This window comes from Natator depressus, chromosome 3 (assembly GCF_965152275.1).
Source record: "Natator depressus isolate rNatDep1 chromosome 3, rNatDep2.hap1, whole genome shotgun sequence".
Taxonomy (NCBI): domain Eukaryota; kingdom Metazoa; phylum Chordata; order Testudines; family Cheloniidae; genus Natator; species Natator depressus.
The window spans coordinates 159,781,109-159,808,982 of NC_134236.1; the positions used below are offsets into that span (position 1 = coordinate 159,781,109).

General features: G+C 41.7%; 1 protein-coding gene across 1 annotated transcript in view; it reads right to left on the reverse strand.

Moving 5' to 3' along the window:
• The window catches only part of DNAH14 (dynein axonemal heavy chain 14), a 467,695-nt gene that overhangs the window by 204,875 nt on the left and 234,946 nt on the right, over nt 1-27,874 (reverse strand). The window contains 4 exon segments of the mRNA XM_074947623.1: nt 221-341; nt 5,422-5,674; nt 6,595-6,812; nt 27,180-27,255. Coding sequence (XP_074803724.1) covers nt 221-341; nt 5,422-5,674; nt 6,595-6,812; nt 27,180-27,255 — 668 coding nt within the window.

The following is a 27,874-nucleotide window of genomic DNA, read 5'->3' on the forward strand; positions in this document are numbered from 1 at the left end:
GAGGTTGTAGTTTGGAAAAGATTTGACATGCAGACATTAAACAAAGTTAGGGCCAACATAGAACCTTGTGGTAGCCTGGTCTTTAAGATGCAAGGAAGACCAATTTTATTTGCCAACTCCTAATTATCCAATTTGAATTAATACACTGTTTATCAAGGGGTTTCTCTTTTCTTGAAAGAATAATGGCTTATTGTTAACAAATCTAAACCCGTTGGCTGACCTTTTCTTTTCTACTGAGGCCTTTGCAATTAGCGCTTTGGCTTCAACTGTTAGTTGAGAGCTGAGGTGCTGGGTCTGGGGCACTTCTGAAGTACCTGCAACAGAGTTTTGACGTTCAACACCTAAAAAAAAGTCAGAAGACATCATTTGACATATGTATGAAATAAGTTTATAAGATTACACAAACTACAGTTGTACTAATTTTAGTTTTCTAGGCAATCAACTTTGAAACTTCTCATTTGCATTACACATTTTATGGAATGTCAAAAGGCAACTACTTTGAAAATGTTAGATTAACATTGGAACTATGTTTTACCAAAGAATTTTTTATGACTTCGTCATAATTTACTCTAGAAAATAATTCAAATGACTGACTGTAGAGAAAAGTCCTTTTTGCTTCTACCAGCACAGGAATAGAAAAGAATTGTTCTACCTAACAGATGTACACATAAAACATAAACAACATTCTACACACATGAAATCTTTCAGCTTTCTGTTCTTCCTCTGTACCTATAAGTCTGAATGCACTGCTAGGTTACTAGTAACTCCCACAGAATATGCTGCCCTTTGTAGAAAGGGCAGATAAGATGGAGAATCAGAAGACATGGAACATGGGCGACAAGAAGCTCATCTACTTAACTACTTCTGCTTTTAGGAAGCATTACAAGTAGTAACTGTGGAGCTGGTTGTTCCTCTGTAGGAAAACAGGTGGTTAAGATATAGGGGGATGACTGAGCTCATAAATCAGAATCCAGAATGCCAGGCATGAGTTATTCTGAAGATTGCCAATATACTGTGAAGAGTCAGGCCATTAGGAAATCAGAGGTGGTAGCTGAACTTTACCCATTTTAATTTTAGCGGTGTTAGTTACTAGAATAGCATTAACTAGTATCAGATTTTTCTTTACCATACAATTGGTTGTATTATTTTAATTATCTTTTTCTCAGACTGATAAGAGTTCATTTGGATTAACATGAACTGAAGACAAAAAGCTGAATCACAGCATACATAGGTTTCTTTATGAGTAAAATTCACTTAGGAGAGTAAGGGCCAAAAATTGCCCCCAGTGTAGCAGAATTGCAACGGAACTACAGAGAGGACACTGGGGGACTCCACACTCCCTGCATGCACCAAAGCAGGGCTCGGTGCCAGTTCCACATACAGACTTGCCATGTGAGGCAAGATGGTGAATTCACTATCACTTGGAGCATTTAAAATAAGAAAAGATATATTTTAAATATATGCTTTAAAAGATATGCTCTATTTCAACTTGTGCGAGAAATTCTATGACCTGTATGTGCAGGGGCTCAGAGGCCTTGAAATCTGTAAGGCTATAATTCAACCTGTTCATTCTGTTCTTTCATGGGTTATGGGGAGAACGGGATTGCCTGCACTACCCTTAACGTGCTCATAATACTTGCAGTTCTGATTAAGATAATCTGCAGAAAATCCTGCTTCCCCCTCCCCCAAAGCACAGTTGATATATTCTGTCCCCACTTTCTTCTGAGTCATCAGAGGTTGGCCACAGCAGAAGACAGGGTACTGGATGAGGTGGAGCAGTGTTCTGAAATGGTAGTTAATTCTCTTTCTAAATGCCTTACTGGTGTGTCTTCATCAAATGCTTATGAGCATACTGATCACCAGATATGGGACTGGCAAGGAATTTTCTCCCAGGTCAGATTGGCAAGGGCCTTGGGTTTCTTCTACCTTCCTCTGTAGCACATGGCATGGTTTGCCTACTGGGATTATCTTGGCATGTCTCACCTAATCATTTCCCTGCCACTGCAGGCACCTTGGGCACTGGTGGCACCTTGTTCTTTGACGGTGGCACACAAAAGTTTATTTAGACCAAAGCATTTCAGTCCTAGGGAAACTGAAGTCTTTGGTCTTAATAGAGGGGTGTCTCGGTGAAATATGATGGCCTGTGACATACAGAAGGTCTGACTAGATAATCTGATGGTCCCTTCTGGCCTGAAACTCTATAAAACTATGAAATATACTAATATTATTCTCTGTATTTCCTAGGGACTGTAACATCCAACATATTGTATGTTGCACCAAACTTGTATTATTTACCAATTACATATCTGTTAGAATTTTATTAAATTATTGAAATAATATAAAAACCTAATCTTTGGTTTCCAAAAAGATAATAGAACAAAAAAAAATGTCTACATCATTTCAAATACAACATATGTTTTCATATATATTAATCTAAACAGAATTTTAGAAGTATTTATATTTTAACTCTTCACCCAAACCAAACTAAAAAGGAACAATGTGAAATATTTACAGCTTATTAGAAATAAGTATGGAAAGAAAATACTTTAAAACAGAGGAAAGTGGAAATAGGGTCCCAATTCTGTCACCTGTACTCATTCTGAGTGATACTTCACTATATAAATAGTTGCAATGATTTTTGTGTAATTATTTCAAGAATAATATACTTTTCTACATGAGCAAAGGTGGTCGAATCAGGCCTTAAGTGACAAAATTAAGGATGCTTACTTACCTGTTACTACTGGAGGGTCTTCGAGATGTGTGGTCCTTATTTGTATTCCACACATGGGTTTTCATGCACACCATGCCCCTGAATCCAGAGATTTTTAGTAAGCAGCGTCAATTGATCTTCTAATGCTCTGAACCAGGAGTACAAGGGGCAGCGCAGACCAACGCCTCTCCAATTCCTTCTACTGAAAATCTAGTTATCATCTGCAGCAGGGGGGGATGGAAGGTGTGGAATACAGATAGGGACCACATATCTTGAAGAACCTCCAGTAGTAACAAGTAAATAATCTCCACTTCTTCTTCAAGTGATGGTCACTATGTGAATTCCACATGTGGGAAATTAGTAGGCAGTGGTCAAACAGGAGGTGGATGAGAAGATGCAGATGTAATGACTGTCTGTAGTATTGCTGTCCCTACACTTATATCAGCAGTAGAAGACTGCACCAAAGCGTAATGTCTTGTAAAGGTGTGTAAGGAGCTCCAGATAGCTGCAATACATATTTCCAGTAAAGGCAAGTCTTGCAGAGACGCTGTAGAAATTACTTGCATTCTGGTGGAATGGCCCCTCACCCTCTGTGGAGGAAATAAGACCTAATTGGAAACAAACAGTGTTGCAACCCAAGATCCATTTAGAGTCTCTCTGACCTCTTGACTTCTCTGCTATGGCAATAAAAAGGCTAGGTGTCTTTCTAGTTGCTTTTGTTCTCTGTAGATAAAAGGCTAGTGCTCATCAGACGTCTAGAGCGTGAAGCCTCCTTGCCACATCAGAGGCGCATGGTTCTAGAAAAAAAAATGTTGGTAAGTGGATGGTTTGACTGATTTGAAACTCTGAAATTATTTTAGGGATGAATTTTGGGTGTAGTTGAAGAGAGATCTTCTCTTTATGAAAGGCAATCTGTGGTGGATTTGCCATGAGTGCTCCCAGCTTGATCACCTTTCTGGCACCTTTTATCGAGAAATGGGACATAGAGCATGAGGCTAATGATTCGAAAGGAGGTTTGGTGAGAGTCGAAAGAATGAGGTGAAGTTCCTTCACCACTGGTGGAAAGGATCTAATAAGTCCCTTCAAGAATCTAGTCATCGCAGGATGAATGAAGATAGTGTGGTCTTTGGTAGGAGAATGAAAAGCGCTGATTGCTGACAAGTGAACCTGTAGGGAACTGACAGAGACACCCAATGTCTTAAAGGTGAATAGATGTTCTAGAATAGCAGGGATCTCACTGGAATCTAGAGATAATTGGTGTTGTGACCAAGAGGAGAAACACTTTCACTTGGCTGAATAGCATCTCCTGATAGAATTCTTCCTGCTTTGGTTGAGGATGGATTGAACCACCATGGAACATGAGTGCTCTACCTCTGATGCCCGTCCAAATGCCAGGCCTTGAGTTGTTGTGGCCCTGGGTTGGAGTGTCTGATGGTGCCGTTGTATTGCATTAGCAGATCTGGAAATTGTTGGATGTTGATGGACAGGCAGGTTGAAATCCTCAGGTGGTCTGAGAACCAGAACTGCCTCAGCCAGCTGGGTGTGATGAGGATGACCCAAGCCCTGTCACGATGGATTTTCCAAAGGACTGTGGTATCAATGACTTAGGAGGACAGGCATCACTAAGGTGGTCTGTCCATGGAACAGAAGGGAGTTCCCATTGAGAATGGAATTGTGAATCTCGCCCATTCATGGTCTGAGGAAAAATGTCTCCTGAGACTGTCTGCTAGGGAGCTTTGCATATTTGGTAGGCATACTGCTGAAACAGTTATATGATTTCAGATACACCAGTTCCACATGTTGACTGTCTCTATATGCAGAGGAAGGTATCTTGTTCTCCTGTTTGTTTACGTAGAAGACAGTCATCATGTTGCCAATATTATCTGGATATGTCAGGATTGGACGAATGGAAAGAAAGCATCGCAGGCCCAACAGACCTCTTTTAGTTCCAGCAGATTAATATGCATCCTGGACTCCTGAAGGTCCAGGCATCTTTCGCAGTACGATTGCCCATATGAGCTCCCTAACCTAAAATGGAGTCATCTGTGAAGCTAGTCACCTTGCACGTAGCTGTGAGGAAAGGAATTCCCATCCAAACTTTCTCTGGCTTTATCCTTGAGTAAGAGAGGCCAGAACCTTGGTCAGAATTGCTACTTTGGCACCGATCTTGTCTTTTTTCTGGTAAGCAGATAGATTGAAGCCAGGTTTGTAGGCAATGGAGATGGAGCCTAGCAAATGGTATAATGTGGATGCATGAGGCCATGTGGCCAAACATGGAAAGGCAAGTCTTGACTGTAGTCCAAGGTCTGAGGATGACCTCTTTTATTAGATCACCCATGGCACAGAATGTCTTGGTGAGGAGATAGGCTCACTGGAGAGCCATCCATGTCAGAAGGCCAAAAAGCTTAAAAGCTAAGGGATTTTTCTGCATGACTCATTCTGGAGGCACAAGACTCAAGAGTGGTATAAATAGTATCTTTAGAGAAAAACTTATTTTCAAGCAGTTTAAGAGAGTAATGCAAACAGTGGAAAGTATTTTTTAAACTCTATACATCTAAGTGGCTGAGTCATTTTAGTTTTGCCCGGTCTTGAGGAAACAAGTGTGTGAATACAAACTAATTAGATGGGTAATTATATGCTCACCATCAAAGAATCAAACTACTATGAAAGGAAAAAATATTTTAAATTAATTTTAAAATGTATTTACTCACTGTGAAAGAAGAGTCCATTTTTGCTCATTATATCAATAAAAGAACCAAGAATTCTGCAGAGATTCATTACAATTCCGATCTGCTGCACGGGAAATGGCTGCATTTTCTTGTGTTTTTCTAAAAAATGTAGTCCTTTTTTTACACTTTTTTCAAATAAACTTTCAAGACACTCCAAGCCACTTCGTGTAATTATTCTGGAAACTTTTAATAGCCATGTCTTTACATAAGGTTCCCATCCCAGATTAGTTGGGTCCTGTTAATTAAACCAAATTAGTTGTATAGTCTTTACAATAGATCTTGAGAAATGTGTTTGCGCTATAGACTATAAAGCTGGAGGCTTATTTTTGCACTGGCTTCAAAATGAGCAAGATGGGACACAAACAGTGAACCAGACCCCTAACTACTAATAAGCACTGCCTTCCCACTTACTCCCCCAACCACAGAGCAAACAGAAAGGACAGGTAACATGCAGAGACTTGGCTCCAACCACATTACTCACTGGCAACCGTAGCTAGACTGACACTGAGGGTGCAAACACATGCTGCCCATACACAGCAGCAGCAGCAAAATTACTTCCTCACTACAGAGCAAAAAGGAAGCAGGGGAAGAATTTGTGATTCACAGCTGTATCCCTGAGTCATAGTGCCTCCTGGTGCTACTTCTGGGGTAGTGCAATTTATGCACTGCCCTTTATTCATGGCTGTGCCTAAAGTCGCTATCTAGCTCTGTTTCAGAGTAGCAGCCATGTTAGTCTGTATCCACAAAAAAAAAAGGAGTACTTGTGGCACCTTAGAGACTAACAAATTTATCTGAGCATAAGCTGTGAGTGCAAAATTTGTACTTAAAATTGTGACCACAAAAATTGAGGCTATTACTTAAAATAATACTCTACAAATATACAAAAAGAAAAGGAGTACTTGTGGCACCTTTCTTTTTGCAAATACAGACTAACACGGCTGTTACTCTGATACAAATATACAGCCTTTGGCACATGTGTATTGTTCCCTCTAAAATCACTGACAGGATAATACAAATCTGGTGGTTTAACAATGTACTAAACATTAATTTGCTCAGTTTGTTATGTTGGCATTTTTTGCAGATGAAGTCAAATAAATCAATAAGGCAAAAAAATTCTTATCAGAAAATAATCTGTAATTTTTCTTACAGACTTACCACAAAAACCATTGCACATCGACTGACAGTAGCAGGACTGGCCTGAGAGAGACTGTCCGTTTCAAATATCATTCTGATTCCTGATGGTAAGTAGATTCTTTCACTATTTGCAAGACACAGAGTTCTGGTATCATCTAGCACAGTATTTAAGTTTTCTATCCAAACTGTGTCTACTGGTCCATCCAAGATTATCCACTGCCAATCAGTAATAGTTTTACCTACAAGTAAGCATTCATTTTATAGTCTCATTGTTACACATATAAAAAGAAGCTCTTCTGTTGCATTTTCTACCTGACGAGAGTGTTCAGAGGTCATAAAAGTTTGTCTTACTACATGTGGTTGAAATGCAATACAGTAAATAGAATGGAAGGTGTCACTCCAATAATTATCTGAGTGTGCCTGATAAACGAACTCAGCTTTGCCTCATACCATCTCTGTCCGTCAGTAAAAGAAGATTACTGGATCCAAAACTTGCAAACATTTAACATGTTAAATTAATGATTGTTTCTTTCTAATATTAGTATTATTTTTGTTAGTTATAGAGTAAACAGTGCTGTATAATGGATTTAGCAGAGTCCTTGAGCCAAAGAGCTTACAGTCTAAAATTGGAGCAGGTTCAATATAGTGTAAGACAAGACAGAACAAACACAGAATGCTAGACTGTGTCTGACCTTGTTTACATGAACAAAGCTGAGGAAGAAGGCACAAAGACCCTACTGCACCACTATGATATTCCCCAGGGTTCAATCTGGACTGATGGATAGCTGTGTCCCCTCAATTCTCCAAGCTGAGGTGCCTGCCCACAAACTGCCTCCAGCATGTATATCACTCCCAGCTATACTGAGTGCTATAGCCACCTACCCATGAATTACACTGCATGGCAACGCCAGCAAGATCCCAGTCCCATATTTCTCCCCCAGAAATGTGTGTCTTGTACTGGCCAGCACACTCCTGGACAATACAAGCTCATATAAAGTCCATCATTTAATTAACAGAAAATGATATGCACAAATCCTGTTATATCAAATGGAGTTCCCCAAATACTTCAATCCAAACACTCAGTGGTTTGGATAAAACAATAAAACAAGTTGATTAAGTACAGAAAGATAGATTTTAAGTGATTACAAATAATGAGGCATAAAGTCAGAATCGGTTAAAGGTATAACACAACTAACACCTAACTCAACAAGCTAAGTGAATTCAAAGCAAAAGTTTCTCTCACCATATGCTCTAGCAATCTTACTGGCTGGAGTCCTTTCAGCCAGGACCCCTCCCCCCAGTTCAATGTCCTTAAGGTATTGTTGATGCTGTGAGTAGAGATGAGGGGAGAGGTGATTTGAGGCCTCTTTTCCTCATTTTTATCCTTTTCCTCTTCTTTGAGAATCATCTCCGGCTGGAGATCAGGAGACAGAAAGTCTCGAGAGATGGGAACTGCCAGCTGTAAATTTCTCACTCAGACCCTTTTTTCTGCCAAAGAATTGCCACTTAACCAGGTGCTAGTCCATTTGATTTTGTTGACACCTGGCTGAGGCGTCAGTTTGCTTTTTGTCTCTGAGGAACCGGTTTGTGCCCGCTTTTCTAAACTTGGAACATGTCTCAGCTATGTCATACAATAGAATTTTATAACTTTACATACAGTGTTGTCACACATATTTTACCAGGGCAATAATGATCAGTACATTATGAGTTTTCACACAACACCACAAGGCATACTTTGTACACAATCCACAATAGTTTTGTTAAAAGGGTGAACATAGGGATACAGATTGTAACAACTACTAATCGGGACAGCACACAGTCAAATTCCTTGTATTCAGTTAGCATGAGACTAGGACCTAGAGCAGCACTAGCCTCCCCAAAGAGAGAAGAATAATAATTTTGGAAAGCTTAATTGTATAGGCATGTCTTTAGAAGGTTTTACAAGTAGAGGAATAGTGCTCAGCAAACTATGGCAGACTGATCCAGCCATAAGGAGTGGCATAAATACTAAATGCCCAAACGGCATCCATAGTTCTGAAAATTGTCATGAGTATTTATGCCATATTAGATTATTATTATTAGATTATTCCAGAGATATATATTAAATATGTATACCATTCCTGTTTATCAGTCAGCTCTCTAGTAAACTCAAGAACTAATATGGCTCTTTGAAAGAACTTTCATGGAATGGGAGATTTAAATATTTATGTGAAAGAAAAGCTATACACATACAGGGCTTTAACTATGGAGGAATTGGGAAAACCATGTTTTCTTTTTAAGCATAACTTGTACTTAATAATTCTCTCCTGTGGGCCCTGAGGATTCTGTTTTCCTTCCTCTCTCATTCTATTCTTTCTTTCCTGAGAGAGAGAAAAAGAGAAATTTCTTACTTCATCATTTTCTTTCTGTTAGCTGCGTCTCTCCTCATTCATCGCTAATGGGTTAATGCCTCCCACCTATGGAATTTGGAGGCAGCCCAATGGAGGCTCCTGCACTAAGCTCCACCTTACAGTTCAGAATGCTAGAAGAGTTCTTCCACAGCTGTGTACTATCAGTCCAGCAACTGATTAGTAACAGTAAGATAACAACTTGGTATAATGTATTATCCAACCTTAAGACAATTATATGTCTAAGTCTCCCTTTGGAGAAAAACTTCAATTTGTACTCTGTTCATTTACCAGACTACCAACGTGGGCTGAATGAGGAGAGAAGTTGCTAATATAAAGAAAATTATCTAGTTAGAAATTTCTCATTCTGTTGTACCACTCCTCTCCTCATTCATCACTAATGGGAAATAGCAAACAGCGAATCACAGAAGTGGCAGAGTTTTAATTATTAGGATGCCTCTTGCAGAGGAATGACAGCTTAAGCCTTATCTTCATTGCTTAAAAAGATACATATTTTACCTTCGGGTAACTAACACACATGAGGTATCCCACAGTAAAAACCACAGTGAAGGCAACTTTATATTTAACTCAAGGGGAATAGTGCTGACCTTGGCTAGTTGTGGTAAAATTAAGGTACCTTAATATCTCTTCATTGTGTTTTACCTTGGGATAGCTCATGCACGTTAAGTTACCCTGAAGTAAAAAATACACCTATTTAGCACTGAAGACAAGGCTTTACTTTGCAAATCTTCCTCAGGTGAGACTCATACACGTTTCTCCCCAATGCTCCTGGATGCCTGTGAATAGCTTCCCAGATGTCTACCAAGAGAACTGGTACAGGATTTTAACATCTTGTTTGCAGCAACTTTGTGGCTCTAAGGATTTGGCATTTTTGATAGAATGAGATGAACTGATCACAACTGGTATGTGTACTCCATATGCTTGAGATATATCTTTAGAATGCTAGAAATATCCACATATGTGTCATAAGCTTCTAAAGAAGTGCTATGGGTTAGAACAAATTAATGGGAGAACTATTTCTCAGGAATTGTGTAAAGGGTAACTTATTTTAAACAAAAGGATTTCTGGAGCTATCTGAATAACCCTTTTCTTACGGAAACAGTAATGCAATACTTGTATTGATAAGGGAGCTAATTTTAAATTTCAAATTTTAAATTTTAATTTTCAGCAGTAATGACAACTAAAAAGACAGCCACAGGCTTGTATAATCTATCTTTCTGATCAATTTTGGCATCTGATGCTTTGCAAATGGGGAGTTAGATGTTCCAACCTATTGTGCACCACTAGGTTTCTGTGGTGTTTGTTTTTAGAACTCCAATCAACCATTCTGGAGAAACACTAATGTAGCTGAGATCTCCAGAATTTTGTGACTACAAAATTTGTATTACAGTAACATTTAGAGGTCAGGTCCCCACTGACTGAGGAACTGTACAAAGACAGAGGCAATCCCTGCCCAAAAAAGCTTTCTGCTTCCTTTCTCATCAGAAAATGTAAATTTTAATAGAGCAATGAATGACATTTTCGGGTTGACTTCAGTCTGGATACCAAAATGTATCAGAGGCTAATGGAGAATCCATGCTGAACTACCCTTCTATTCTGATGACCGGGTTGTTTACTGTAATTGTTCCTGGTCCAGGTGAAGAAATCTCTACTTCAAGAGGTCTGGTCATTTTTGCATGTGCAAAGTGAGTTCACTGGCTATCTAGCAAGTCCAAAGTGCCTTCTGGGCCAGTGAAATACTTCAACTCTCCCTTTTCCTCTTTTCAGTACCCTTTATGTGAACTGTCTTGAAAGATAATAGATTCTTCTTTGCCCAGGACATTACTACATTGCTCCAGAGAAGCTTCAGTCTCTGGTTTCCCCTTAGTTTGACAAGGTATATAAAACACTTACACCTCAATCAAAAGAAAACCTCTAATAGGAAGTCAGAGAAGATTTCCCTGTAAGCATCATAGTTGCTCACTATGTGATTTATTACATCTTCTTCTGAAGCTGCTGGTACCATGGAACTAGCCAGGGTCAAAGACATGATACTGGACTCTACAGACCATCACTCCAATCACACATGGTCCTGTTTATGGAAGATTTTATTTACTTGTTCTGATGTACCATTAAACAGCTGTCTAAGTGAACTCAGATATACACTTTGAGATTTTGGAAATTTGTCTTCCAAGTATGCTTCTATGAGGCTTGCATTCATAGTGAGTATTCAAGGGTCTAGAGTGAAAAGTGGGTTGGCTTTCAGCATGTTGTTCATACTTATCTGCCCACAAAGGAACATTCCAATGTGATCTGAGAATGATACCTAACTTTTCATTGTATCGGGTGCATGATTCCATGTCTTCAGAAGGAATTTCCACAGGCAATCCAAGCCACTGGAGATAACTGGCTAGAGATGATCACCTCCAGGAAAAGACAGATATAATAAAGTTTTGGACCTTTGCAATTCATTACCAAGTAGGTAAAATTATGACCAGGACCCTGTTTTGACCCCTGGATGAGCAATTATCTGCGCTGAGTTCAAAAGATCTTTTTGATTTTGAACAACTGATGGGTACGAATCCTTTCCAGCAACTGTCCAGTCATGAATGAGTCTTTTTCTCTGGACAGAGCACTGATTGGCATATTGTCTAATTGCATAACTCACAACTTCTGCTTTGCTGTTACTATTACCAGTCATTTCTTAAGACACAGTGTGGAGGACTGTTCAGAAGAGTTTTGTACAGGAATTGTGAGCTGTCATACACAAACTCTCTTTTTGTCTTTGTCATGTTAGGATTTTGTTGGTTTGGAGGAAAATTTATTTGGGTTACCTTGGAAGCTTCTGCTCCAGATTTTTCCCTCTACTGGGGTAACAGTTCTTTCTTGGATACATGGTGTTGTAGTGACCAGTGGATTATTATGCTGGCTTTGATAGTGAGGAATCAGGTCTCTCTCTGCATATCAGCTACTCATTTGTTAACACAGCTACCACTCTGAAACCTGTCATTTGTTAATGTTTACTCAAAAAGCTCCTGATCTGTAAGTTTGGATGCACTAGATATGTGTTTAGGATGACCAATTATTATTCCTGGGTATAACATGGCTTCCTCATAGCCCCAAGTTAGAAGTAATTGCTCTTATCACAAATTACATCAAGGGTTTGACCACAACAGAATCCAAGATGTCACACTCTAAGCAAGGATCATATCCCTAGATGATTAATCGCTTGCTACCAAGGTGGCTTTTCTTACGAAGTATGAAAAACCTTTGGTCTAAATGGAGATGCTGACACTCTGAAATTGCTGTGCAGTGTGTTCTCACTCTTATGTTCTGTGGGGTCTTTTGAAAGGAAGCTACCTTCTGTAGGTCTTATTGCATTTCATCGGTGGAGCTACTGTTACAGCAAACTTAAGCTCCCAAAAATGAAGGTTAGCTCTCTGTAAATACAGTTCTTTGAGATGTCCTCTGCACATTCATACTCATGGGATGTGCTGACCTGGTGCAGCTCAAACAGTGGAAATCTGCTAGCGGTGCCCCTTGGAGTCTTGATGTTCCCTACAGCGTTCATGAATGTTCTGAGGGCGAGGCTACAAAAGGAGCTTGGCACGCTGGTCATCTCAATTCCTTCCACTGTTTCCCATAAATCCCCAAATCATTAGAACTCCTGAGAAGAAGGGAAGGTGGGTGGGGAGTATGAATATGCAGAACCCATCTCAAAGAACTCTGGTTACAGGTAAGTAACCTTAATTTCTTCGAGTGGCCTCTGCATATTCCACTCTTAGGATATTTTAGCAAAATGTAATCCTATAAGCAAAATGTAATCCAAAATGTAATCCTGTAATCCAGATGGTGGGATCTGGAATCCTAATCAATAACAAATGAAGTACTGCTTGACCAAAGGTGGCATGTGACCTTTATACCAATTCTAGAGAATAACATTTTGTAAAGGAGTGCATCGGTTAAAGCACCACATCCCTTTCAGAGCCTTGTCCTAGAATGTTTGCAAAGACTGAGAGAATGGGTTGGATGGGAGAGGTGAGTGAGCACTGCAATAGGCACTGCTAGCGAAGTTCCACAATCTGAGCTGCATCCAGTTGGCAGATTCCATAAATAGGAATATGCCGAGACCACTTGACAAAGAATTTATTAATTTTTGTTACATAATAATTTAGGTTTAATGTTTGGTTTTAATTAGAAGTCCTCATTTGCATCTTATGATGTCCTCAAAGGAGGCATCTACTGGAAACTGTATATCTAATAATGGTTGAAAAAAAGAAGATATTTTATTTACATAAATAAATCCCCAGCAAGTCACTGGCCTCCTACCCTGGAAAAGTCCTGCAGGTTTTTTGGTTAGTTTGTGTGTGTGTGTGTGGTTTTTGACAGAGTGTTTAGAGGGGGAGGATAACAGGATATTCACTCTGACCTCGGGACTGGATAACAGAGGAGGGGTACTTGTACAAATACTTTGATTATGGAATTGGCTGGCTAGATGTCCACAAAAAGAAAAGGAGTACTTGTGGCACCTTAGAGACTAACCAATTTATTTGAGCATAAGCTTTCGTGAGGTACAGCTCACTTCATCGGATGTGAGCTGTAGCTCACGAAAGCTTATGCTCACATAAATTGGTTAGTCTCTAAGGTGCCACAAGTACTCCTTTTCTTTTTGCGAATACAGACTAACACGGCTGTTACTCTGAAACCTGTCATAGATGTCCACAGGAGTCTGAAAGGTTGCCTGTCTCCCTGCTCCCCCAGGCTGTTTTGCACCCAAATAAGTACTGCAGGAACACACTAGTATCACTTGGGGCTTTACTCAATAAATCAGGACTAATTTTGAACATGGGAAGAGATTTCTTACTTCCTCCTCTGTAATCCCACAATGGTGCAATTTTGTGGGGAGTAGTCTTCATGTGCCTCTGTTTGGGTCACAGACTGCCTGAAAGTGCTTCTTATGGTTAAATGTGGAGCCAGCCTGTGGAGTGGAGGAGGGATGAGACCCCTGCCTGCCTTTCAGATTCTGAGCACCTTTCCTTGGCAATGCAAGCACTTATGGCTGATGACTATAAGGCACAATTCCCATTCTGCTGCTGCCTGAAATCTGAGCCCCTTTTCCTGGCAAAGTGAGAGTCCATGGGCTGAAAGCCAGACAGGCACAATTCCCATTACACTGCAGCCTGAGGGAGGGTTTCACAAGAGTGACAGGTTTCTCTGCATGCCCAGACATGCTGCAGAGTGGGGGAAGGACAGCAAGCTTGATAGAGAACACTGTAAGATGCGCTGTGTAGTGTGACAAAGTTCCTCCTCTACCTTGGTGGGTCCTGAACTTATTGGAGGATTTGCTCGCCTCAGAGATTCACAGCAGCCCTGTTTGGCCACTTTCGTGGCTCAAATCTGCCGTTCAGTCAGATAACCTCATCACTGGCCAGCATGGGGAAAAGGAGAACAACCACCCCCACTGTCTCTGCTGATCCACCATGTGGGTCAGGGAACAGCCCAGAGACCTTCCCCTCTGGTGGAACCCACAGTCCAGGTCAATTCCTCCTGTGTCTGATCAGGAGTTGGGAGGTTTGGGGGGAACCCGGGCCCGCCCTCTACTCTGGGTTCCAGCCCAGGGCCCTGTGGACTGTAGCTGTCTAGAGTGCCTCCTGTAACAGCTGTGCGACAGCTACAACTCCCTGGGCTACTTCCCCATAGCCTCCTCCCAACACCTTCTTTATCCTCACCACAGGACCTTCCTCCTGGTGTATGATAACGCTTGTACTCCTCAGTCCTCCAGCAGCACATCCTCACACTCCCAGCTCCTTACATGCCTCTCCCTAACTGAAGTGAGGTCCTTTTTAAACCCAGGTGCCCTGATTAGCCAGCCTGTCCTAATTGATTCTAGCAGCTTCTTCTTAATTGGCTCTAGGTGTCCTAATTAGCCAGCCTGCCTTAACTGGTTCCAGCAAGTTCCTGCTTGTTCTGGAACTGCCTCTGTTACCATACCCAGGGAACAGGGATCTACTTAATCTGGGTCTAATATATCTGCCTCCTATCACTCTTCTGTAACTCCTGCGACTGCGGGGCCTATTTCCGATCCTCAGTCCGTTCACGCCTCCGGGCAGAGTTCCTCTGGGCGGCGTCCACCGACTCCCTTGACGCCTTTGAGGAGCGGTGGGCGCTGTCCGGGGTCCTCTGCTCGGTGTCCCCGTCCGGTTCCCTTTTTTTGACCCTCTGACCGCACTCCCGTTCCTGTTCTTCATTAGTTGTCCCACGTAATCATTTGACTTCCAGGTCCTGTGGATCCCCCCCTTAGGCTGGGGGGGGAACCTTTAGCAGTGGGCGAGCTTTGCCCGCCCACTTCCTGGATCCCAATAGGATCACTCTTCTGTAACCATCTGGCCTGACCCTGTCACACTAGGCAAAAAGCTCCAGCAAACAATCCCTCGAGGGGGAGGCACAAAGGAGAAGGGGCTTAACCCCTGGTTATTAATTGCACTTGTTCATTAACAATATGCATTGCTGTTTTGCAAAGGTGATGCTTCCTTTTGCCTTTCGGGACTGTGGTCTCTGGGGTTTGCAGAACTTACCGTTGAGCATCATAAGAAGCTCCCAATGCATAGTTGGAGGAAGGGGTGCTCTGTACAAACGTTGTTTCTTTCCCCAGGGAGCTGAGGACTCACTTTAGTATCTGGGGGAAAAGGGGATTCTGTATTCTTTCACTGTTTTTTCCCCCTCCCTGGCCTAGGTTTGTTGCAAGACTTATCCCCTGAGCTGGCCAGATAGCATCCTCCTTGTCCTTAGACTGTTCCCAAAATACTCAGAAGCTGCTCAAAAGCTCAGGCTTTTCTGCCTTCGAGTCCTGGCTCTTTGGAACAGGGGCGGAACCCAACATGCTGGTCTGACTCTGAGCCCTGTGCTCTGCCAGAGTGAGGGTCAGCTGGCTGTGAGCAGTCAGGGTATAATTTACCCTCTGTAGAGAGTGTAAATGCTCCTCACTTAGGGAACATCGCTTAAATTTAGCTCTGTGTTTGGGGGGCAATGCCGCCATGCCTGAATTGAGATAGAGGAGTCCAAAACAGGAAGGGCTGCAGCGGATGATCTACATGGCTGAAATCATGCTGTCAAATAGCTAATTCAGGAACAGGAGAAAGATTATAAATCATTACTGCAAAAAAAAAATTCAAGTTATAAAACAAAATGATCAGAAACTGAACTGCCAACATGCTTCACCGCCGGAGGCAGAAAAAGAAATTACTAATCAGTAACTGGAGTTCTTTGAGATGTGTCTGCCTATGGATGCTTCTCTTAAGTTGCGTCTGCAACCTGTGCCTTTGATCAGAAATTTTTGGTAGCAGTGTCCATTTGGCCTACGCATGCGCCCCACAAAGCTATATACCAAGGCTATATGGGGCTGTGCAGGAACTGCACTCAGCTCCTACTTCACCACAAAGTCCCACTACGGAAACTCCGAAGCAGAGCGGAAGGAGGATGAGTAATTAGAGCACCACAGGGACACACATCTTGAATAACTCCAGTTACTGCACAAGATGAGTAATCTTTCCTTCTTCTTTGAGTACTGTCCCTGTGGGTGCTCTGCTTCAGGTGGCTCCCTAACAATACCCCTCTAAGGAGGCAGGAGGTTCAGAGCAGAATCCAGTATAGAGGAGAGAATTGCATTGCCTGCTGCAGCATCTGATCTTGCAGCAGTAACCAGGGCATTATGGTTAGAAAAAGTCTGTACAGAGGACCAAGTTGCCACTCTGAAGATCTCTTCAATTGGAACATCTTTAAGTAAGGCTCTAAGTAAGATGTAGATTGTACTTCTCTAAAATGTGCTATCACTCTTGAAGGATGTAGAACATGAGTCCAGTCATAACAGATCTTAATATATCTCGAGATCCACTTGGATAGTCTGTTTCAAAATTACCGATCCCCTGTTTCTATCTGCACTGGATAAAAAGGTTCTAGAACAGGGGCTCCCAACTTTTTGCTTGCATGATCCCATTTTGAGACTTGCTGTTTCCTATGACTTCAGACAGCAACAAAGCAACAGCGACCAAGGAATCCAAGAAATTTACATATGAAGATGTTATTTAATGGTCTCTAATATAACACGGGCTTATAAAACAGCTTCTCAAAGTCCGGCAGTGTAGTAGCAATTGCACATCTAATCTCTGATGTGACATCAATGGTAGATCAACGCACAGATTTGATGGACACAAGTGCACTGAATCAAGCTTCACACAAATATGTGCTCATGAATGGCAACACCAGTTACAAAATACGTGTTGAGAGTGCAGGATATTCATTCTTAACAGTGAACCAGAACTTCGGGAGAGAAAATTGGGTATATGTAACTTTCAAGAATGGAGCACGGTAAATTTTGATGAGCAGTTCCTTTTGAGCTTCTGGCAAATCTATGGCATAAGGGTTGCATTGAAAGGGGTTTGCACCCAATCATACTTTGTCACGTCCAATTTGGGTATAAAGGATGCAAATGGTTCTTCCAGCCAGCTGAGATGCTCAGCCATCATCCATGTGGGAGGCTGAATAATTTCATTGTCAGCCAGGAACTTGAAAAGCTGTGGGAAGGATACAATATATTATATCGACTTCTTCAATAGATTATTCTTCCAGAAAATAATTTTGTTCGTGAATCCTGTGATTCAATCACTCAGCTGAAAGATGTGGGTGTTCCTTCCTTGCAGCCCTGTATTTCATTCATTCAATTTCCCAAATATGTCTCTAATATAGGCAAGAAGGCATGCCTTCCTTAGGTCACATAGAAAATCAACAAATTCTCTCTTTTTGCAGTTCATTGCATAGGCACGCAGCTCACCAATCAATTCAAAAAATTATCCCAGTACTTTTGCTCTTGAGAGCCAACAAGCTTCAGTGTGAAACAACACATCATGATCAGACACCATTTCTTCACACAGTTTTGCAAACAGATGCACATGAAGAGGCTGAATCTTGATTTAGTTCACAATAGATAAGACTTGCTGCAAAACACCACATAGCTCTGGACTCAGAGCTTTAGATGCCAGTTGTTCTCTGTGAATCACCCAGCAAGTCCACACAACAGTCAGAGGAACTTTCTTTACAAAAGCCCACAATCCAATCTGCTGATGGATGACCCCCATTTGTGGTTGTGACCTCTAGTCTGGGAAACTATGGTCTAGAAGCTCTTCTACATGGTCGGGTCTTCTCTAGATAAAAGGCCAATGCTCTCCAGACATCTAGGGTCTGGAATATAGCTTCCTGACTAGTCTAATGTGGTTTTGGGGGGAAAAAAACCTAGGCGGTGAATAGTTTGATTTCCATAACTGCTGTTCTTCGACATGTGTTGCTCACGTCCATTCCATATTAGGTGTGTGTGCCCACCACATGCACCGGTGCCAGAATGGACATGAGCAAGCACTCGAAGAAGAATACAAAATACTGATCATACAGTAGGTAAAAACCTCAGATGGGGCCATAGCAATATTTTCTCTGTAGTAAATGGGAGGACTACCATTAAAGCCCCCTATTCTCTAAACCTTCAGGCAGAAGTGATGGCCACCAGGAAGGTGGTCTTCATTGATAAATCTAATAAAGAACATGTAGCAAGTAGCTCAAAAGGATGTTTCATGAGGCAATTCAGAACTAGGTTGATGTCCCAGCTTGGAGTAGGGTCTCTTATTTGTGGAGAGAGATTCAAAAGACTGCACAGGAATCTTGCCGTGGGTGGGTGACCAAAGATTTAAAAAACCCTATGGCTGAGTCAACAGCTGTTATTGCAGCTAAGTGGATCTTGATGGAATTAACAGAAAATAACAATGTTTTCAGCTGCAACAAATAATCCAATACCACAGGAACAGAAGAGCAAGTCAGGAAGATCTGACTATTATTACACCAAAGATGATATTCTTTCAATTTCTGGAGGTCAGTATTTCTTGTAGATTTTCTCCTACTATTTAATAAAATGTGTTGTACTTCTGATGAGCAGGATGTCTGTAAGTCTGGAGAATCATTGAGGAACTATGCTTGGAGCATTTATCAGTGTTGATAATGCAAAGTAGTGCACACTTGAAAACATAATCCCAACTATACATATAAAATGATGGGGTCTAAATTAGCTGTTACCATTCAAGAAATATATCTTGGAGTCATTGTGGATAGCTCTCTGAAAACATACACTCAATGTGCAGTGGCAATCAAAAAAGCGAACAGAACGTTGGGAATCATTAAGAAAGGGATTGATAAGAAAGAAAATATCATATTGCCTCTATATAAATCCATGGTACGCCCACATCTTGAATACTGCATGCAGATATGGTCGCCCCATCTCAAAAAAGATATTGTGATAGACCCAGGCCAGTTGGGTACAGCAGAGTAGTAGAAGGCAGATATACTGACCACTGGATAAACAGTTTTCTGTTCCCTGAGTGACCAGAGCAGAGGCTGCACTAGAGCAATCAGGAACCTGCTAGAACCAGTTAAGACAGGCATGCTAATTAAGACACCAGGAGCCAATTAAGAACATACTAGAATCAATTATGGCAGGCAGACTAATCAGGACACCTGGTTTAAAAAGGACCTCCCATCAGTTAGTGAAAGGCATGCAAGGAGCAGGGAGTGAGAAGGCTTGCTGCTGGAGAACTGAGGAATACAAGCGTGATCAAGCTTCAGGAGGAAGATTCAGGAGGAAGATCCTGCTGTGAGGCCTTGGGGAAGTAGCCCAGGGAGTTGTAGCTGTCACGCAGCTGTTACAGGAGACACTGTAGACAGCTGCAACCCACAGGGTCCTGAGCTGGAATCCGGAGTAGAGGGTGGGTCTGGGTTCCCCGCATCTTCCCCAACTTCCTATTTGATATAAGAGGAGCTGACCTGGACTGTGGGTCCCACCAGAGGGGAAGGTCTCTGGCCTGTCCCCCAACCTAGTAGATGGGCCAGCAGAGACTGCGGGGATTGTTCTCCTCCTTTTCCCCATGCTGGCCAGTGATGGGGTTAGCTGAGTGAACAGCAGGTTTGAGCCACCAGCAAAAGGGGCCAAACTGAGGGCTGCCGTGAATCTCTGAGGCGAGCAAATCTGCCAATAAGCACAGGATCCACCAAGGCAGAGGAGGAACTTTGTCACAATATACTGGAATTGGAAAAGGTACAGAAAAGGGCAACAAAATATTTAGGTATATAGAACAGCTTCCATATGAGGAGAGATTAATAAGACTGGAACTTTTTAGCTTGGAAAAGAGACTACTAAGGGGGGGATATGCTAGAGGTCTATAAAATCATGCCTGGTGTGGAGAAAGTAAATAAGGAAGTGTTATTTACTCTGTCATAACACAAAAACTAGGGGATCACCAAATGAAATTTATAGGCAGCAAGTTTAAAACAAACAAAAGCAAGTATTTCTTCATACAATGTACAGTCAACATGTGGAACTCTTTGCCAGAAGGCCAAGACTATAACAGGGTTCAAAAAAGAACTAGAAAAATTCATGGAAGATAGGTCTATCCATGGCTATTAGGCAGGATGGAAGGGGTGGTGTCCCTAGCCTCTGTTTTCCAGAAGCTGGGAATGGGCGACAGGGGATGGATCACTTGATGAGTATCTGTTTTGTTCATTTCTTCTGAAGCACCTGCCATTGGCCACTGTCGGAAGACAGGATACTAGGCTAGATGAACCTTCAGTCTGACCCAGTATGGCCATTCTTATGAGCCTCAGAATCTGCAAGTTGGATGAAGTGTTTGATTGGCATCCTGAGTAAGCAGACAAGCACTGATCAGAAGCCATCATAGAGGGAGAGACATGAGGTTTATTAGATAGAGATACTAGACCTGTCTTGGTCACACTGATACAATCAATATGACCCTGGCTTGATCTTGTTTGATCTTGTTGAGAACCTTCAACAACAATGGTGTTGGTGGATATGGTGTTGGTGTTCTTATAAAAGACAAGCATCTCCAAGGCATTGGGGATGGATACCTCCTCTGGAACAATACTTGAGGCACTTTGTTTTGGCTGCTATGGCAAACAGATCAACCTCTGGGAATCCCTAAGCTAAGAATACTGTATTGAGGACTCATGAGTCTAGTTTCCATTTGTAATTTTGGAAGAAATGTCTGCTGAGGTAGTCTGCCATGCTGTTCTGAACACTGGGAGGTAAGAAGCTGAGATCACTGTGACTGGCTATGCACTAATTCAAGAGTTTTATCACTTTGGCACAGAGTGATAGGGAACAGGCTCCTCCCTGATGCATTATATAATAAATGCATGCCACATTGTCATTATTTGTGTTGACTTGTATCTGATTAGAGGTAGAAAGTGTACATAAGCATTTCTGACCACTCTCCATTCCAGGAGATTGAGGTGGAGAAGCTGCTCTTTTAGTGACCATTTCCCATACACCTTGTGAGGTCCCAGATGTGCCCCCCAACCCAAAATGAAGTATTTCATGTTATCACTATGGTAGGGGGATTCTGAAAGAATGGAACACCTGTGCAGGTTTAGGTCAGCTCCTTCCATCAGCTGAGTGACTGCAGAACTCATCTGAGAACAGACATTAACCTGCCTAGACTGTGCTTGTTTGGTTTGTAAACTGTTCAAAGCCATCCCTGGAGATGTAATCTGGCATGTTCCACTACAAAGATGCAAGATAACATGTGACGCAGCAGTTGAAGGCAATCTATTACTGTGACTTAAGGACTGTCCTGAATCCTTGAGATGACACTCGGTACGGAGAGATATCTTCTAGAAGGCAGGTACACTCTGCCTGTCATTGCATCCACAGACTCTCCTATGAAGTCTATACTCTGTACTGGGGTCAAAACAGACTTCTCAAGGTTGAGTTGAAGGTCCAGGCTGTGGAAGAGAGAACACATTGCCTTTAAGCCACCAACACTTCCTGATAAGATTTACCCTAATCAACCAATTGTTCAGATACAGAAAAACGACTGTACCCAGATGACATTGGTGGGCAGCAACTACCAACGGAATCTCTTAGAATATCCTTAGGACAGAAGATAGATTGAAAGCAAACATCCGGTATTGGTAGTGTTGCTTGTTGTATAGAAAACAAAGAAACACCTTGCATGAAAGGCAAATAGAGACATGAAAATATGTATCTTGTAGGTGGGGAGTCATGAACCAATCTAATGAGGGAATTATCGTTGCAAGGGTCAACACCCTGAATTTCTGCACATATTTGTTTAGAGATCTGTGGTTTAAAATTGTGCTCCACCCTTCATTCCTTTTGGGGATCAGGAAGTACTTTGAATAGAATCCTGTGATGCACAGGAACTGGTTTTATTGTCCCTAAACATAAAAGTTTGCTAAAGTCTGCCTTCTTGAAATCCACTGTCTTTATTTTGCTGTTCTCCCTCCTACCAGTCCTTAGAATCATGAACTCTATAATTTCATGATCGCTTTTACCCATGCTACCTTACACTTTCAAATTTTCAACCAGTTCTTCCCTGTTTGTCAAAATCAAATCTAGAACAGTCTCTCCCCTCATTGCTTTCTCCACCTTCTGAAATAAAAAATTGTCTCCAATACATTCCAAGAACTTGTTGGATAATCTGTGCCCTGCTGTGTTGTTTTCCTAACAGATATCTGAGTAGTTGAAGTCCATCACCACCAAGTCCTGTGCTTTGAATGATTTTGTTAGTTGTTTAAAAAAAGCCTCATTCACCTCTTCTTCCTGGCTTGTCTTGGGAAGCATGACAACTGTAGACAAGATGCTCTTCTCATGATCAGTTCTCATGAGATAGATTATGCTGCAATATTTGCTGCATCCAAGGAGGCCTGGAGCAATGGCTTTTGCCAGGAGCTGACCCTCTTGTATAATGGCTTTAAACTGATCATGATGTTCCTTTGGCAGATTATCAGTAGAGGAATTAAATTTGTTGTAATTCAGATAGTCATATTTGGTCATGAGTGCCTGATGATTGGCTATTCTGAACTCAAGCGACTGAAGAGTAAGATTTGCCACCAAAAAGATGTAGCTTCTTGTGGTCCTTACTGTGTGGGCTGGACATTGATTTATATTAAGTTATGCGGTAGCTGGGTTTTGCCAGATAATTTTAATAGCTTACTCGAGAGCTTCACTGACCAGAATGGCAATACTCATGGATGCTGAAGTATATAAATTATCTTGGAGTTTATGGTAGGATTCCTGAAACTCCTCTAATGGAATCTGAAGCATGTCAGCAATTCTAGATCCTGGCGCTGCCTGAAGTCATCCACCATAGGAGGTGGTAGAGGCATTACACCTTCATTGGGTGATGATGAGGAAATATTAGAAAGGGATGTCATCTCCTTGTATGCCCTTGATTCTTGCTCTTCAAAGATCTCTTCCTCTGGCACAGGTGGTGGTAGAGATGGTTGAGGGGAATAGGCCCTTCTCTGCTTTCTCTGGTGGTGCAAAGACTTTGATGCAAACTCTTGACAACAGAATGTCCATGGGTCCCAAAAAGGCCATTGAGGGGGCCCATATGGCATACGTAGAGGCATCGATCTGTGTTTTTGCCACAAGAATGTTGTTTGAGGTCTACCTTCCTGCAATATGTCAGTGTAGGAAGGGGAGCAGTGTGTTCTAAAGTAAATAGGGGAATTCTGTTCCAATATCTGAGAGTCGAGGAGTCCTCTTCAACATACTCCAAGGAGTAGGATAACTGTTCAGCTTGTAAAGCAGATGACGGTGCGTATGTTACACTAGATGATAGAGAGGTCAGTGATTGAATAAGTCTTTGCATGGATAAATCCTCAATACCCATTAATAGGGGAGACTACAGTGCCAAAGATACTATAAGGTCCTAAGAATATCTCAATCTTTGTGGTACGGATGGCATCAAAGACAGTTCTGAGCGAGAAGCTGTGGAGGATGGCTTTGGTTCCAACGTAGCTGGTACTGAGCACTTGGCATGAGAGAGTCTCAACTCTGATTCCATTGGTACCATAGGTAATCGACCAGTCTTCTGTGTTGCCGATACCAACAGTTGTTCAGGAATGAGTTTAGAATTCTTCTCAGAAGAGTGTCTGCAGCTCTGGGTACAGGTACTCCAGCTTGGTACCAATTCTGTCTTTGATGAATGACTCTTTGAAACTGTCTTCACTGCCGTTGCAATACCAGAATCACTTGCAGCCTGCATGGAATTCTCCTTGGGACCTGCGGTCTCCATAGCCCTTTTATGCAGTGGTGACTGAAACATCCTTGGAGATTTACTCATTACCTCTTTCTGCCTAGAGGCAGATATCAAAGCTATCTTTTGAGGATTTCAGTCCCATAGACACAAACAGTACTGCTATGTCCTATGTCTCTAGCAACCTCCCGTGGCACAGATTTTGAGGTGGACAGGGCACTAGCTGTACTAGGATATCTATGTGGGGCCCTCCATCCCTGGACTCAAAGCCAGTGTTAAGGCTTGCTCCATTGGGATCTACTCATGAAGGAAGTGTAGATCTTGCACTTACTGGGAATGTACACATCTCCCAAACAGCAGAGGCACTGAGAATGCCTGTCACTGCTCAGGATAGCCTTGCAGCATGAGAGGCACCTTCTAAATCCCTGGGACCCTGGCATTCCCGAGCAAAATAACAAAAGCTGACCTTTCAGGGGGAAAAGATTTTAAAATCTATATCTATATTTATCTAAAAATTGCTTTTTAGTTTTTTTAAAGGAAAAAGGAAAAGAAAAAAGAGGAAACAACTTTTCCCACAACACTATGAAATAACTAACTGTATACTAACTAACTGCTAAATTGAATACTAACAAGAACATGCACAGAATACCCCATCTTGGGCAAAAGGCAGCTGAGAGAACTATGGGCAGTTCACCCACGCATCCCCATATAGTCTCAATATAGGGTACAAGGATGTGTGGTGTGTATGACTGAGGTGAACAGACACTGCTATCAAAAATCTCCAATCAAAGGTGCAGGCAAACATGAAATGGAGCACCCACAGGGACACTACTTGAAAAAGAATCTTGTCTCCTTAGCTGAAGTGTGAGGCTTTGCCCTGGAACCTCCAGCTACAAAACTGGACTGCTTTTGAATTTCAGAGGTAGGAGCATTACCCCATTAGTGATGAATGAGGGCAGAAGCTGTGAAACAGAAAGAGATGCTTGGCACATTTTATTCATTGTACAGCACCATGCATATCTTCAGTGCTATCTGAATAAAGATGATAATAAAAAGAAACCTTAGTGAAGACTTCTGTGAATTTCTCAGCAAACTTGACGTATATTCTATGTTAAAACCACCTGGTTATTTGGCACTCCAGTGCAGCAGAGTGGAAATTCTTCCACAGCTCCATTTGAATTGAAAAGAGAGGCTTTTATGGAATTAAATATGAAACAATCATATAATCAGTACTATAACCCATGTAATACTTATTTTGCCATTAAATTCCATCTATTTTACACTGTCCCCATACTTTCACTTTTTGATATGCCATGGATTTTTTTGCACTGATGATTCATAATTACATCATAAATTCTGTTTCTGCTCAAATGATTAGCTGTGAAATAATTAATTTTGGACATTTACATTTAGCATCAATGGTGCATTGAGATGAATGCGGGCAATTCATACCTCTCAGGGTTGTTGTTTCTGGCTCTATACACACTCAAGACTTGTCTTCACTGTATTGTTAGCTCAAGGTGTAACTCGAGTTTTACTCCTAACCTGCCTCTGGTCCACACACAAAAAATCTCTAGCTTCAGCTAGGTGTCTCTTTTAGCTTGAACTAACTGGAACATCAGGGGTTATAGGCTGAAACTCAAGTGCTGCTGAAGCTCAAACTAGTAATGAAGTGGAGATGCAGCAACTTGAGTAACAAGAACTCATCAACTGTTCATCCAGTCACTCTGTACCACTAATCAAATCACTCTGTGTAACAGAGTTTTGTTGTTTCAAAATGTGGTCGCTCTCACTTGATTAAGGTTCCAGTGGAGTAATCTGAGTGTACTAACTCAAGCTAACAGTTACAGTGAAGACAAGCATTCAGGCAGATATCACTGTTTTAGTTTATAATTCAGCTCAAGATTTTAAGGTAATCTACTCATCAATGATGGGTAGCAACTTTTGTGGCTGCAGATTACACGGAGCCTGGACATTAGTTAACTAAGGATAAATTTTAAGACAATGTGTGAATTTGATACAAAAATATAGCACTGACAGATAAATGCCATGAGGCATAGTGAGAAAGTTTATATTAAAAGCAATGACAAACCACTGACATGATACCTGTAACTTTATTCACTGTGGATGAGTTTCTTCTATCCTTACTCATGCTGAATAGTACCGTTACCCCTTTTGAACCACGTGGTTAGCCAAAATTCGTTCTTATGGGTTGTTTGCATTAGAGGAAGAAATTGGTGATGGAGTCAGGTATTTCTTTAATGGAATCCTGTTTTATTTACAAAGAACGTACACAAAGTCCTGTTTACTTGAACACTTTAGGTTTCAAACAGGAGACAGTTTCTATGCTCACAGTTGCAAACCCCTTTCCAGCCAATATGTATTGAGCCCAAAAGCTCGCTCTCTCCACTTTTTCTCAGGATCACACTACCAGGGCTTCTCTGCTCCTTCTCTACTTATGTGGTGTTTCTGTTCCTTATCTCACACATACAGCACAAAACAGCAGTCAAACCAACCCCACCCTTGTGTTCAGGTTTAGGCCATCATGAAACCCCTCCACCTACAGTTCAGATTCCTGAGTGACCTTACATGTGGTTTATCTGTGTTTTAGGTGGTGGCTCCTATTATTTCAGCTCTCTCTAAACAAAGGGACATTTAATTGTTCCTTCATTTATCCTCAGTGGAAAGTGGCTGTTATGCTCATCAGCTCCACTGAGGTTTTACCCAACCCCCAGAATAACAATACCTTAAAGAAGGAATAATCCTACTGAAGTCAATGAGGTCTATTTGTAAAGCAAGATACTACTCACTGTAAGGCTACCACAGTCTGGCTTCTAAGTAGTCCCAGTTGTTTAACTGGGGATATTTAAGAAAATTCTGCTTAAGTGAGTAAGAGTTGCATGTCTATTTTTCCTTTCTTTGGTGAATTCTGAAGTAAAGACAATTTTTAATTGCAGAATTTATATTCTACTATAAGCTTAATTCTACTTCAATTATAAGGCCTTTAGCCTTTACGAGGCAGCAGAAAGAGCAATGGACTTCAGAGAAAGGGGTTTTCTTTGTTAAATGTTTGCCATTTGTTCCACATTTATACAGTCATAGCACTTACTGTGAGAGTACGAAGATTCTGTTACTTCTTTGTTTTTTGCAGTCACAGCAGCATCCATTAGATCCATTACGTTCAACTAAAACAAATGGCAATATTTACAGTGTAAGTTACTGGGTAATATAAAAGCTAGATTCTCTTGCCTAGCGGTGAAGATTTGTCATGGACTTTTTAAAAATAAAAAAATCACAGCGCATTCACAATAAATTTAGTAAAAGTCATGGGATTGGGGAAAAATAGTGTATAAAGTCATGGTATGAAAATTCAATGGTACCTCTTTAAATATAAGATACAGAAATCCCTCCTCTGCCTCCTGTATGCCCCGCTGAAGTGGCACCAACCACCTGCAGCAGCACCCTCTGCCCCAGCACAGTAACACTAATCCAGGCTTGGTGAGTAGGAGAGGTTCCGGGAGGCTGCTGAAGAGTGAGTCTGCCCTGCCCTCCCGTCCTGCAGGGCTATGCCAAGTTCCCCTCTTTGGGAGTCACAGCCCTGCTCCAGTTTGGCCTAATCACCGTCCATAATCACGGAGAAAGGGCTGAGCCAAATTTTAGTGAGTGGTGCTGCGACCCCAGAGCCAGGCCCAGCTCTATGGGACAAAAGCTACCACTGCAGGATGAGCTTGCTCTCCAACCTCTCTGTTTCTCTCTCCAGGGCCTCCCCTCTGCACTGGCTGGCAACCCACCTAGAACCTTACC